The 11,906-nt window shown below is 37.6% G+C and overlaps 2 protein-coding genes across 3 annotated transcripts in view; one reads left to right on the forward strand and one right to left on the reverse strand.

Annotated features, from left to right (window-relative positions):
* Positions 1-9,908, reverse strand: part of LOC100700527 (SH3 and PX domain-containing protein 2A) — a 61,521-nt gene extending 51,613 nt beyond the window's left edge. Inside the window, exon 1 of one of the 2 annotated variants that reach the window (XM_005474228.4) lies at positions 9,494-9,908. In XM_005474228.4, coding sequence (XP_005474285.1) covers positions 9,494-9,565 — 72 coding nt within the window. In that variant the 5' untranslated portion in view covers positions 9,566-9,908. The remainder of the gene's footprint in view (positions 1-9,493) is intronic. The other variant, XM_005474230.4, reaches the window with a different exon arrangement.
* Positions 3,876-8,307, forward strand: LOC100700249 (N-acetyllactosaminide beta-1,3-N-acetylglucosaminyltransferase 3-like). Its single transcript, XM_003438373.4, has 2 exons — positions 3,876-3,991; positions 6,369-8,307. The coding sequence occupies exons 1-2, from the start codon at positions 3,984-3,986 to the stop codon at positions 7,483-7,485; spliced, it is 1,125 nt and encodes a 374-aa protein (XP_003438421.1). The 5' UTR covers positions 3,876-3,983; the 3' UTR covers positions 7,486-8,307.
* Positions 9,909-11,906: the final 1,998 nt, after the last annotated feature.

Raw genomic sequence — 11,906 nt, forward strand, 5'->3', positions numbered from 1 at the left:
CTAACTGAATGCTCCAAGCTATTTGCCGAGGCATTCGCACTCTGCACAATAAGATGGCACACAGACTTGACTCTAGCAAGTTTTGTAATTTTCCATCAGTTTTCAGTTGTTTCCAGAGTGGGTTTGTTAATTTCAGCTTAGCTTTGTTTTAATCAGTTTCAGTGTTTTAGCCTTTTTAATCATTATAATAGGGTGTTCTTTGTCAGGAGCTGACAAAGTAATTTGTAATACCAAATTACAACACAATCACATTTTGTGAAATCCGTTGACTCACAGTCATGCAGACCTCCCAAGCCTTAATAAACAGATGTACCAAAGCCTCATCAGGCTAGGTTGACTAATTTGTCCAAAGACTGAAACTAAAGACATTTCATGTTTCTTCTTTTTCAACATGGAGGTTCAGTTAACTAAAAAAAAAAAAAAAAAACACTGCTTAAATTCCAGACCAAATGCACTGGATATTTGCATTCTTCTTTCCATGTTTAGCTGAGCTCAAAGCAATTGCGTAAGTCTGTTGTTCACGCACATTCATGATTCTCTGTGTTTAAATACCATGCTTGGTAGTCACAGCTGACAAGCATGTACTTAATGTAAATGCACAACTATCTAGTTAGCAGGAGTGTTAACAGAGGATTTGTCAATGGATTTCACCTCTCCTCTACCACAAGCACCCTTTGGAAGTATATGTAAACAAGGCTTAGTTGCTATGTACTCTTTGGCTTCACTGCTACAACTGCCTGGAAGGAAGTCACACTTGGACAGTTGAGACAAAAGACAAAGGGCTGCTTCTTTCCTCACTCAAAACCGGATAAGCATTCCAGTTGCTTAGCTCATATATAATGAGATTCCCTCTGGGGGACTTCCCAGTCAAACCTCACCTCCGGCTTTAATCCCAAGAGAAAAGGTCTGTGCCCTGTCTTTAGCTGCCTTGGGGACCCTCCCTCAGCTGGAGATGGATGATTCAATTGATCCCAACTCTCAGGTTAATTAATCCAATTGGACTAATTGATTTTTTGCTGTCCCACTGAGACATGGTTCAACTGTTATGGCTCAACATCCTAACAGGCACAGAAGGAGATTAACATCCTGACACTCAGCCAAAATTACAGTAGCATGTAAGCATACTAATATTTTCTAAAGGAGCACTTGCATGCAGTTAGTTTCAATGTCAAGTATTTAACTATAAATCAAAGCACAGGAAAAATGCACATTTTGAGTTTGTCAATGAAAAATCAAGGTCTAGGATTCATCACTTTTCATGGCCATACTGGCAATAAAAAAAATTCCTGGTTATTCAATGCAATTGTATTTATATAGCACAAAATGATAACAACGGTTGCCTCAAGGTGCTTTATAATGTAAGGTAAAGACCCTGCAGTAACACAAAGAAAATCCGCAACAATCAGGAAATCAGGAAATAAACCTCCGGCAGAACTAGGTGATGGCATTGCTATCTAAAAATTGTCCATTTCCAAAAAACATTGTTCTTAATGTTATTAGGGATTATGCACTTTTAATTACACCCATATATATAGTATATATATATACATATATATATATATATATACATAGATATATATATATATATATATATATATGTATAGTGGCTTTCTACTCAATTTTGGCACTCACCCAAGAGTCACCCAATCACACACACATACATTCACACACCTGTGAAGTATTTTGACTAATATTCAAATGGACATTCACACAGTGGACATTCACAGAACAGTACCACGGGAAACTTGGGGTTCGGTGTTATTTGTGTGAACTGAACACAAATAGATGAATACAAATAGAAATCAATAAATAAACAGATAAAAGATTCAGATGAAATAAAAATGTCTGAGTACTTGCAATTTAAAATATATATAAAAAAAGATGTCATGTAAAGATCACCTTTCAGTCACAAAACTAACATGCTGCACTTCCTGATGATAAGACTGTAATTAAATTGTCATCCTAAAATGCAAACATAAAGATGAGTAAGCACTTGGCAACAGTTAAAAAGAGACATGGCAGGCTCAGGGAGGGGCCAATTCTGGGCAAAGCTTTCTTCCTGTTAAAAGGAATTTATTCAAATAATCATAATAATTTCACACAACACTTTTATCTACACCTAAGTGCTTTTTGTAACATATCCATACCACAGAATTTCACGCGTAGACACCGAGTGAAAGTATCAGGAGCTACTCCGGGTTTAGTATGTTTCCCAGGGATACTTGAACATGCACACTTGGAGGAGCCAGGGATCCTTTCCGATTGGTAGGTGACCCACGCTACTACCCAAGTCCAAACCAACAGCACCTGGTATTCTCAGGGAGTCTCCCATCGAAATCCTAACTAGGCCCAACCTTTCTTTTCTCCTGAGATCAGGTGTACTCGGAAAAGTATGGCTCTAAGCCATATCTTCACGACTTTATTATATGAAGAGATATTTTGGACAGTTAGCTATCAAGAATATAAGCATGCGAGCATGTTCAACATGGACGGTCAACATATTATGCCTGCCACATATATCACCAGGGGCCAGACTTCAAGCAGACAAGTATAACAGGAATGACAACTCAGCTGTCACAGATGGTCTCAAACCATCCATGTCACCACTAAGATGTAATGTAGGCTTAAGACTGTGACCTTGTAATTTACATAACTTTTTTTCTGAGAAAGTGAAACTCAAAGTAGAGAGAGTATCTGTCTCCTGAATCTAAACTGGGAGCTGGTTCCACATAAGAAACGCCTGGAACCTAAAAGCTCTCCCTCCCAGTCTACTTTTAAATAATGTTGTCAGGAGAAGGATTTTACATTCAATTCTGCATTTAATGGGGAGCCAATAAAGAGAAGCTAATATGGGAGAAATATGGTCTCTTGTTCTAGTCCCTTTCAGTACTCGCACCTCACCACTCTGGATCAGCTGAAGGCTTTTTAGGAAGCTTTTAAAACAGCCTGATAATAACGAATTACAATAGTACAGCATAGAAGTAATACATGCTTTAACTACGTTTCCCCGTCACACTGAGATGGGATGTTGCGAATTTAGAGATATTGCACAAGCTCAAGAAAGCATACTAACAATGGCATCAAGATTTCTTACAGGGTTACTAGAGGCCAATGTAATGCCATGCACATCAAGTACCTGGTTAAGCACCATGTTTCTAAGAGGCCCAAGTAAAATACCCTCAGTTTTGTTTGATTTTAGAGCCAGCAAATTAGAGGACATCCCATCTAAAGCAGAATATACCTCAGCTTTTCTGCGGGTAGTAAAGGGTATGTTAATAGTCCTTTATAACAACAATGACTCGGAAAAATGTCAGTGAAGGTTCTCAGTCATCCAGGTCATTGTAGTCTAAGGAGCTTGGAAAGAAACGTGTCCGGACTTTTCACCTCTCATCCGAGAAGCTTCTTCAGTTCTATGGTCAAATGAGACTCTCCACCATTTGACCTTAGAACTGAAGAAGCTGCTCGGATGAGAGGTGAAACGAGAGGTAAAAAAACATAATTCATTTCATCTGAAGATTTCCGAATATCTCTCATAGATAGTGGAAAGTCTAAAAAAGTATATCCATGATAAACATAAACAGTGTAATAAAAAAAAAATATTGTGCATAAAATATAACAGTTTGTTATATAACCCCCAATCAGTCATTTAAAGCCCCAGTCACATGGGCCCAGGCTAGCCAGGACCCTCTAGCAAATCCCAGACTACGAGGAACTGCAGTAAAACACTGAAATTCAAATTTTAATTTGCTGGGCCAACCCCACATTTTTCCCTAGTCGCCACTTGTTGACAAGAGACCACAGCCAGTTTCTAAGCCTGTTTGACTGGGGTTTTGCATAGCTTAGTCGCTTGAGGGTTAAGTCTCAGCGATGACGAGCAACACAACCTGACAAGTTAAACAAGTTCATGTGCCACAGTGAATCGCATTTCACACAGCTAATTCAGCAATCAGAGGGAGACTTGGCACTCACTTCTGTGAGACAAAATGATAAGGTAATTATTGACTTTTCTGTTATATGCCGTTTGTATAAAGACAATAATGTGCTTTAATTTTGTTAAAACTTGTATTGGTTTAGACAACATAAGCTGAGATGATGTTTGATTAGAAGCCAATTATTTAAATCTTTTTTTTTTATGTCAAATTCATTTATCTTTCATTAAGCCTTGAAATTCAAAATGAGAACTTTTCTGTCGTTCTAAGAAGTGCCAAAAAAGATTCTTAGCTTTCAAATACACTATCACTCAGAGACTGCATTCCTTTACAAGTTAACTATAAGAGGAAATAAAGATAAGTTATAAGTCAAACAATTCTAGCATTAAAGCTAAAATGATATAATGCTAATGTTATGTGTGTCTGTGTGTGTGTGTGGGGGGGGGTTCTGTAGCATTATGATTCATTATTCATTGAATTTGCATTTTATCACAGTTCATAATTCAGACGTAATACTAGAAAGCTTACTGTTTCGCAAACGTTTAGGAAATGACAGTAAAGGAAACAGGGTGAACTACTTCTTGTAGCGTTTCAGTGAACGGGAACATTGTTTCTAGTGATTGAATGGCTACATTTCCAACATTCCAATTTCCATTTCAGTCATTGTCACACCTGGTCAAGGTGAAGATTCCCCTACAGATATATCTTTTGGAGTTCAGGTTATGTTCAAAATGCTGACTTTAAGTAATTTGATTATATGGACATTTTTCATGCAATTTTGTTACATAAGTATAATGTCAAAAGTAAATTTATTAGAATATGATCAAATTAAATGTACTTGATTGGTATACGTTCAGTTTATTCCAAACTAATTTTAATGATATATTATTTGAGTAAAACACCTTTGATTTGATACATTTCAGTTGGTTTTAGTCAAAAAAAAAAGTTTTGTTGAGGGCAAAGAATCATGTTTTTGATTGTAAATTTTCTGTAGCTAGTTTTATTATGCTTGTTTCCTTTGTCTACACTGAAGTCAGCTGCACAATTAGCACTTTGTTTTTATTAACTGATTTGGTCAGCTTTTAGGACTTTTAAGCACTTTTACTTTTTAATATACTTCTGTCATTTATGGTGTAACCTAAGAATGGTTACACTTAGTTAGACACAGTTTTAAACCTTTTATTATATAATTACAGAATATCAGGAGCTTTTTGAAAAATGTCAAATAAAATAAAAAATGTTTAATCAGATATAAACCATGACTCCAAAATCTGAATTCCTCCAAAGAAGTTTCAATAAGAGATCAATCCTAAAATGTAACACAACAAAATGTACTGTTCCTATATCAGTTATATTAAGCTATTATTTTTTTATTAACCTCCTTATCAAAGAGGACTGCAAGTAGTTGTGGAAATCAAAGATTGAGTCAGACTCTGATTGACTCCAAGCCCTCTAGGACAAATTGTTGTCATTTTTGCAAATAACAGCTGGGTAATTTAAAGGCAGAAATATTATCAACAAGCTGCAATCAATTATGAAGGTGTTTCACTTCTTACCAGGTTAAATCGCCATGGTGACTTATCCTGCAAACCTAGCTGCTCCAGGCTACGTTAAAGAGTAGAGACAGCAAACAATTGGCAGCAAACAATTTCTGCTGACTTTTGGCCAGCATTTTTTAATGGCCTTCTTACTTGCTGCCAACATGACTTTGCTGAACTTGCTTCAATTCGATTCAATTCAGTTTTATTTATATAGCGTCAAATCACAACAAAAGTTCCCTCAAGGTGCTTTACATTGTAAGGTAAAGACCTTACAATGTTACACAGAAAACAGAAAACCTCAAAATTAATATGACCCCCTACCAGTAGAGATTAATAATAACACATAATTAAATGCAGAGAGGTGTATAAACACATAGTGAGTTAAAAATGGCGACTGAAGAAGAAACATTTAATGCTTCATGTGATGTTCATCTCCCAGCAGCCTAGACCTAGTGCAGCGTAACTAAGAGAGGATTCAGGATCACCTGATCCAATCCTAATTATATGCTTTATCAAAAAGGAAAGTTTTAAGCCTAAACTTAAAAGCAGAGAGGGTGTCTGTCTTCCAAATCCAAACTAGAAACTGGTTCCACAGAACCAGACTGGTTGATGCAGTACTACAAGGTCATTAAGATAAGATGGGCCCTGATTATTTGAGAGCTTGTATGTGAGGAGCAGGATTTTCAATTCAATTCTGGTTCAACGGGGAGCCAACACAGAGAGACCATATTTCATTTTTAGTTTGTCATGCATTAGACACGGCCTATAGAAACTATGATGTGTATGTACGATATGATATGTTTGTGGTACCTGAATTCTTTAAAGCTGTATTTATTGATACATGCCTGATTGAAAATTCTGTTGAGTGACTTTTTATTTATTCTTTTACTGTTTCCAGGGCCGACCACATCCAAATTGTTATACTCTTAGGAGCACTTCTCTCTGTTGTTTTTTTCCTTCAATATTATGGTGACACTGAAATGTTCTACTCACCAAAACTTGTAAAAATGTATAAAGATTCCAACAATTACTCATTCCCAAAATGTGAACGAAACATGGCTGCTGCCCGAATCTCAGGCTTCGATGGTTTCCCTGATATACTTAAAGACTTTCTTTACTATCGTCACTGTCGCTATTTTCCCGTGATTCTGGACCTTCCTGACAAATGCGGAAGTATTGAAGAACCTGAAGACATCTTCCTTCTGCTTGTAATTAAAAGCTCCCCCGTGCATTATGAACGACGTGAAGTGCTGCGAAAAACCTGGGCTAAAGAGAGGTCATACAAAGGTTTGCGGATTCGAAGGATTTTCATCACTGGAACAACGGGTACTGACTTTGAGAAAGAGCGAGTGAACAAACTCCTCAAAACAGAGCAGCAGGAACACAATGACATCCTCCAATGGGACTTTCAAGATACATTTTATAACCTCACTTTAAAGCAGGTTCTATTCCTCAAATGGATGAAGAGGAACTGTCAGCAGGTTAATTTTTTGCTAAATGGTGATGATGACGTTTTTGCCAACACGGACAATATTGTGGACTACCTCCATGGTCGCCATAACAATAACGGAAGCCAGCATCTGTTTACTGGTTTTCTGATAAAAAATGGATTTCCCGTAAGATGGGACAGGAGCAAGTATTTTGTTCCATCTCAAGTGTATGAACCAAATGTTTACCCCAACTATTGTGGTGGTGGGGGCTTTCTTTTGTCCAGCTATACAGCTTTAATGATACATAGCTATTCCGATATCATTCCACTTATTCCTATTGATGATGTTTACATGGGAATGTGCCTAGAAAAAGCAAAACTGGCACCAGCATCTCATATTGGTATAAAGACATTCGGATGGTACATTCCCTCCAAAAAAATAGACCAATACGATCCTTGCTATTTTAGAGATTACCTCTTGGTACACCAATTCTTTCCGAATAATATGTACCTTATGTGGAATCAAATAAATGACCCTAATTTGAAATGTGGTATCACAAATTCATCTAGGACGATCCAAACTTAAACTTACAGTTAGTGAAATTGGATTTTATGAGTTGGAGTCACGGCAACCATTGAATCATGTGAAGGTTTTAAACTGATATATCACGGCTGCCCAAACAGACAGTCAGCCAGACAGCCACTGTTACACGAGTGATATAATCACAGACTGTACATAAAAGATTCTGTACTGATTTGATTCTTCTGATTTTTGGGGGGTTTTTTGTTTTTAAAATGTACTTTGTAAATAAATGTGAATTGAGGTAAGTCTTCAGATCGAGAAGTAATGTCCAGCTTTTGAATACAGTCTAAGGGCCGAAAGTGTTTGTCATGTTCTCATATGTTTCCGGTAATCCACAAATACAGTTTTGTTCACTGCAAGTAGGCCAAAGAAAGTGGGTTCGTGCTTAGGGGCACTAGTATTTGAAGTATTCATCTGAAGTATTATTTAATTACTTTTCCTGCTTTAACTGTGACTAGGGATGCACTATTATTTAACCAGTAATGACCTTTGATGCCATAGTGAAAAAAAATGCATTTGTTGAAGGCAACTTGTGATTTTATCCGTTTTGTAACGTTAATGCAGTGGTTCCCAAACTTTTTTTTGCCAGGCCCCCCTTTGTTTTACAAGAAACCGCGCCCCCCCTGCAATGGCTCTGTGCCCCCCTAGGGGGCGGGCCCCACACTTTGGGAACCTCTGCGTTAATGCAATGTAGAGTTGAAATACTTTTTAGTTATTTATTTAGTTGTTTTGTTTAAAGTAGGGGTTTGTTTGTTTCAAAGGGGCAAAAGGTTTGTTAATGAATAACAAACACACAATAAAAAGAGACTATTTGTCAACCAAAAAGTTATTGTAAAGAGTGATCTGTTCATTCCTTAATATGATGATATATTTAAGTGAATTTGGGTAGTTGTTGTGTGCATGTGTATGCTAAGTTTGGCGTTGTGTTAGTTCAAATGCACATTAACCCATTCTAGCCTCAACAAGAAGTAAGGCTCAAAGCTTAAATTACAGGTTTTACATGTACAGCATATGCATTTGCTTTGTAAATAAGCTCTCCTTTGAGAAAAGAAACATATCAGTTACCAATGGTCCCAGCTTAACCGAGTTTGAATAAAGTTAATCCCTGGGTTAGCTCTCTTTCTCATCTAACATGAACACATCACTTTTTCTGCACTTTAGATTGTTAGGTGAACAATGAAAAGCAAAAATTAACTGGGGAAACAGGGCACCACAGTTAGTCTGCATGCCATATACACAATTAAAACATTAAATATATGTGTGTGTGTAAAAATATAGCTGCAAATCCCTGACTACTAATTTTGCTACTTCTATTTAGATGATGGTGTGGCTCTTACTCGCTGCTTAGGGTGCAGCCCAAGTCTTAGGATCCTCATCCAGCTGGCTGTCACGTATATGTGATTTCAGTTTGTTTGTGTTTTTAAACCTCTGTGTATGCTGTCGGCTCTGTCAGACGTCAGACAGTGTATTTTACAGGCAAAAATAAAATGCTGGTGTTTTTCAGACACGACAGTACAGCACTAAGCAAAAGCTGTAGCTGAGGAGGTGTGAGTTTGCAAGAAGACTATTACTTTAAACATTTTTAAAAACACAGTTACTTTAGTTTATTAAAACACCTTAATAAACCAAAGCATCTAATATTTTTTTTAATGACCTGATAATCAATCACGGTTGTCAGCTATATACAAAATCAAATGTAATAGGCTGTATCTACATTTCAATCACAGCCATGTGGTGACAAAAATACAACGCCTCAGACCACCACAGTCATAAAGAGACATCTTCTGGGTACCATGAATGACTCTATTAAAAAAAAAAAAAAAAAAAAAAAAAAAGCACCAGGTCCGTTCAACAGCTGTTTGGTGAAAGTGATGGACCCTCAGAGCAATACTGGCGTCCAAAGAGCTGCATAGCATGGGTTAAATTTCCACAGAGACGATACACAATGACTGCACTGGTGATCTACTTGAACAAGAACAAGACGAAAACAGAGAAAGGGGATACAACTTACATAGTGCTTCGAAGGATTCCTTCTTTTCTGCACGTCCACAACATTTACGTCAAGGACGGTGCGGAACTGCATCTTGACAACCGAACAAGATTTGCACCAAACACAACACAACACTACAGTTTGCACCAACGATGTTCACCCATGAAAACTTGGCTGCTTGTAGTAGACGCGCAAGAAGAAGAAAAAAAAGTTGAGAGGAATGAAAAGAAAAAACTTTCCTCTTTCAGGCTTTGGGTGCATCCATGAAATTACAGTGTCAGACGGCCTCGGAGCATCTAGACTCCTTGTGAAACATGACAACGCAATAAAACTGGCGTCTAATCAGACTTCTCCTCCTTCAGGAGGGGCTGCACTGCTGCTGTTGCCAAAAAAAGGGGGGAGGCAGTCTAAGCAGTACAGCGCTTTAATATGTAGGCTATGGGGCGGTCCTGCTTCAGCTGGCTGGACACACCACACGGGACCCTTAAAGAAGGGAGGTCACACTGTTTTCGAACAGGTTCTTGGATTTGTTGGTCATCCTTAAAGTGACTGATAGTTTGGGGTGAAATGTGGATAGTGAAAAGACACATTTCCTCTGCATAAAATGGGTGATGGATTGAACTGCTGTATAAAATGAAACACCTGTAGGTTTTTTTTGTTTTTTGTTTTTTTTATGATTGCACAACAGCTTTTGAAACGCTATATTTTTGTAACAATAAACGTCCCAGACATGTCTTGTCTCTTAACTTCAAGAGAACAGTCCGTGTGTCTGAGCAGGCACGGACACTAACCGTGTCCGATACATGCAAACAAACAGGCAATTTGTCTAGCTGGCTGACACGTATATACTTGTCTCATATGGCTATCGCCTCCAAGTCATACATTAGATTTCCGACAGCACCTAAAGCAGCCAGCATACCGTTGCTCCCTCCTTGTGGAGACACGAGGTAAAGCGTGAGCAGAAGGAAGTAAATAGAACAATTCATTATTATTCTCACATCGTGGCGCTGCAGAGCATAAGTGGTCTGCGTTGTCCTCCTGTCTAGATAAATTTTCTTCCTGTTTATGCCCTATCCTATTGTAAATCTTTTCTTACAATTTATGACAGGTATACGGTTTATAACATCTAGTAACATAGCAACATACACACATAAGAAAACACAGACATAGATATTTTTGCACCACTTTTTTAAACTGAGTCATGCTTTGGGAGGATACTCCCTCTGGGTTTAAATCTGGGACTCTACACCATTTGACCCTTAGAACTGAAGAAGCTTCTCGGATGAGAGGTGAAACGTCTTCAAGCAACTTAAAGAAGTCCAGACGCTTTTCTTTCCAAGCTCCTTAGACTACGAAGACCTGGATGACTGAGAACCTTCACAGACACGTCATGCTGGAACATTTCTCAGTCTGCTCCACAGCTTCATTCCACATACAGTAATTCAAAACCTTTTTTGTGTCGTACTAATACGCTGCTTTAAAAACAACAACAACAACAACAATAATAATAATGACAGTTTTTAAACTACTTATTTTTACTTTGCACATTTCTGAAGTGACCATATCTAGTAACGCCATTCCCTCTAGAACAAAAAGGGTTTGTGTCATATGCAAATATTGCTAATGTTGACATATCAGATGTATGTAATGTAATTTCTATAAATAATGAAATTTGTATTCATAATAGGCTCCCAACATAGAGTGTAGTATATTATTTGAATGTTTTGCTCACTGTAGGCAAGTGAAATATTATATTTTTTGGCTGTTATCAGATTCAGATTAGAGCTGCATACTCTGCTATATATTTTAGGCTGTACCACAGCATTATTTCTAATGTAAGTATCAACCAGTTAAAATGCTTTATTTAGGTTAATTGGTAAATCTATAAAAGTAGTCCACTTTTACTTTTACTTTTTACTTTAGTTTTTACTGTTTAGCTGTTAAAACCAGTCAGAAGTAAAGAGTGAAAGACAATTTTATTTTACAATAATTTAAAACAGTGAAATCCAAAGATGAGTTGTGATGCACTGAGTTTTGTTGCTAACTGTGAAAATCAAACTAATATTATACTAATATTACCCGGTCATTCACAAAATGAAAAATAAATAAACAACTAATAAAAAAAAAAAAAAAGAAAAAAAAAAACTTCTACCATTTTCTCCTCTTTATGCCAACAGGAGGACCACAACTGGCATGCGTGGTAGAGGCGAGGGGGCTGAGCCCGGCTGAGCAGAGCACGTCCTGCTGGGGAGGAAATAGCCGCTACCCAGCTGCGTCAAGCTAACTGGAAATAGACCTGCTGACAGCGGAAATCTGTTTTTATCCTCCGACGTAAAAGCGTCCACTCTGTTGTTTTGCTCAAGTCGGACACAAAACCAGTCTGTTTCTCGTACTCCAAAGTGAATCAGTAAAGCGGGCCGGTTCGGTAAAATAA

The sequence above is a fragment of the Oreochromis niloticus genome, linkage group LG13 (genome assembly GCF_001858045.2).
Source record: "Oreochromis niloticus isolate F11D_XX linkage group LG13, O_niloticus_UMD_NMBU, whole genome shotgun sequence".
NCBI lineage: Eukaryota > Metazoa > Chordata > Actinopteri > Cichliformes > Cichlidae > Oreochromis > Oreochromis niloticus.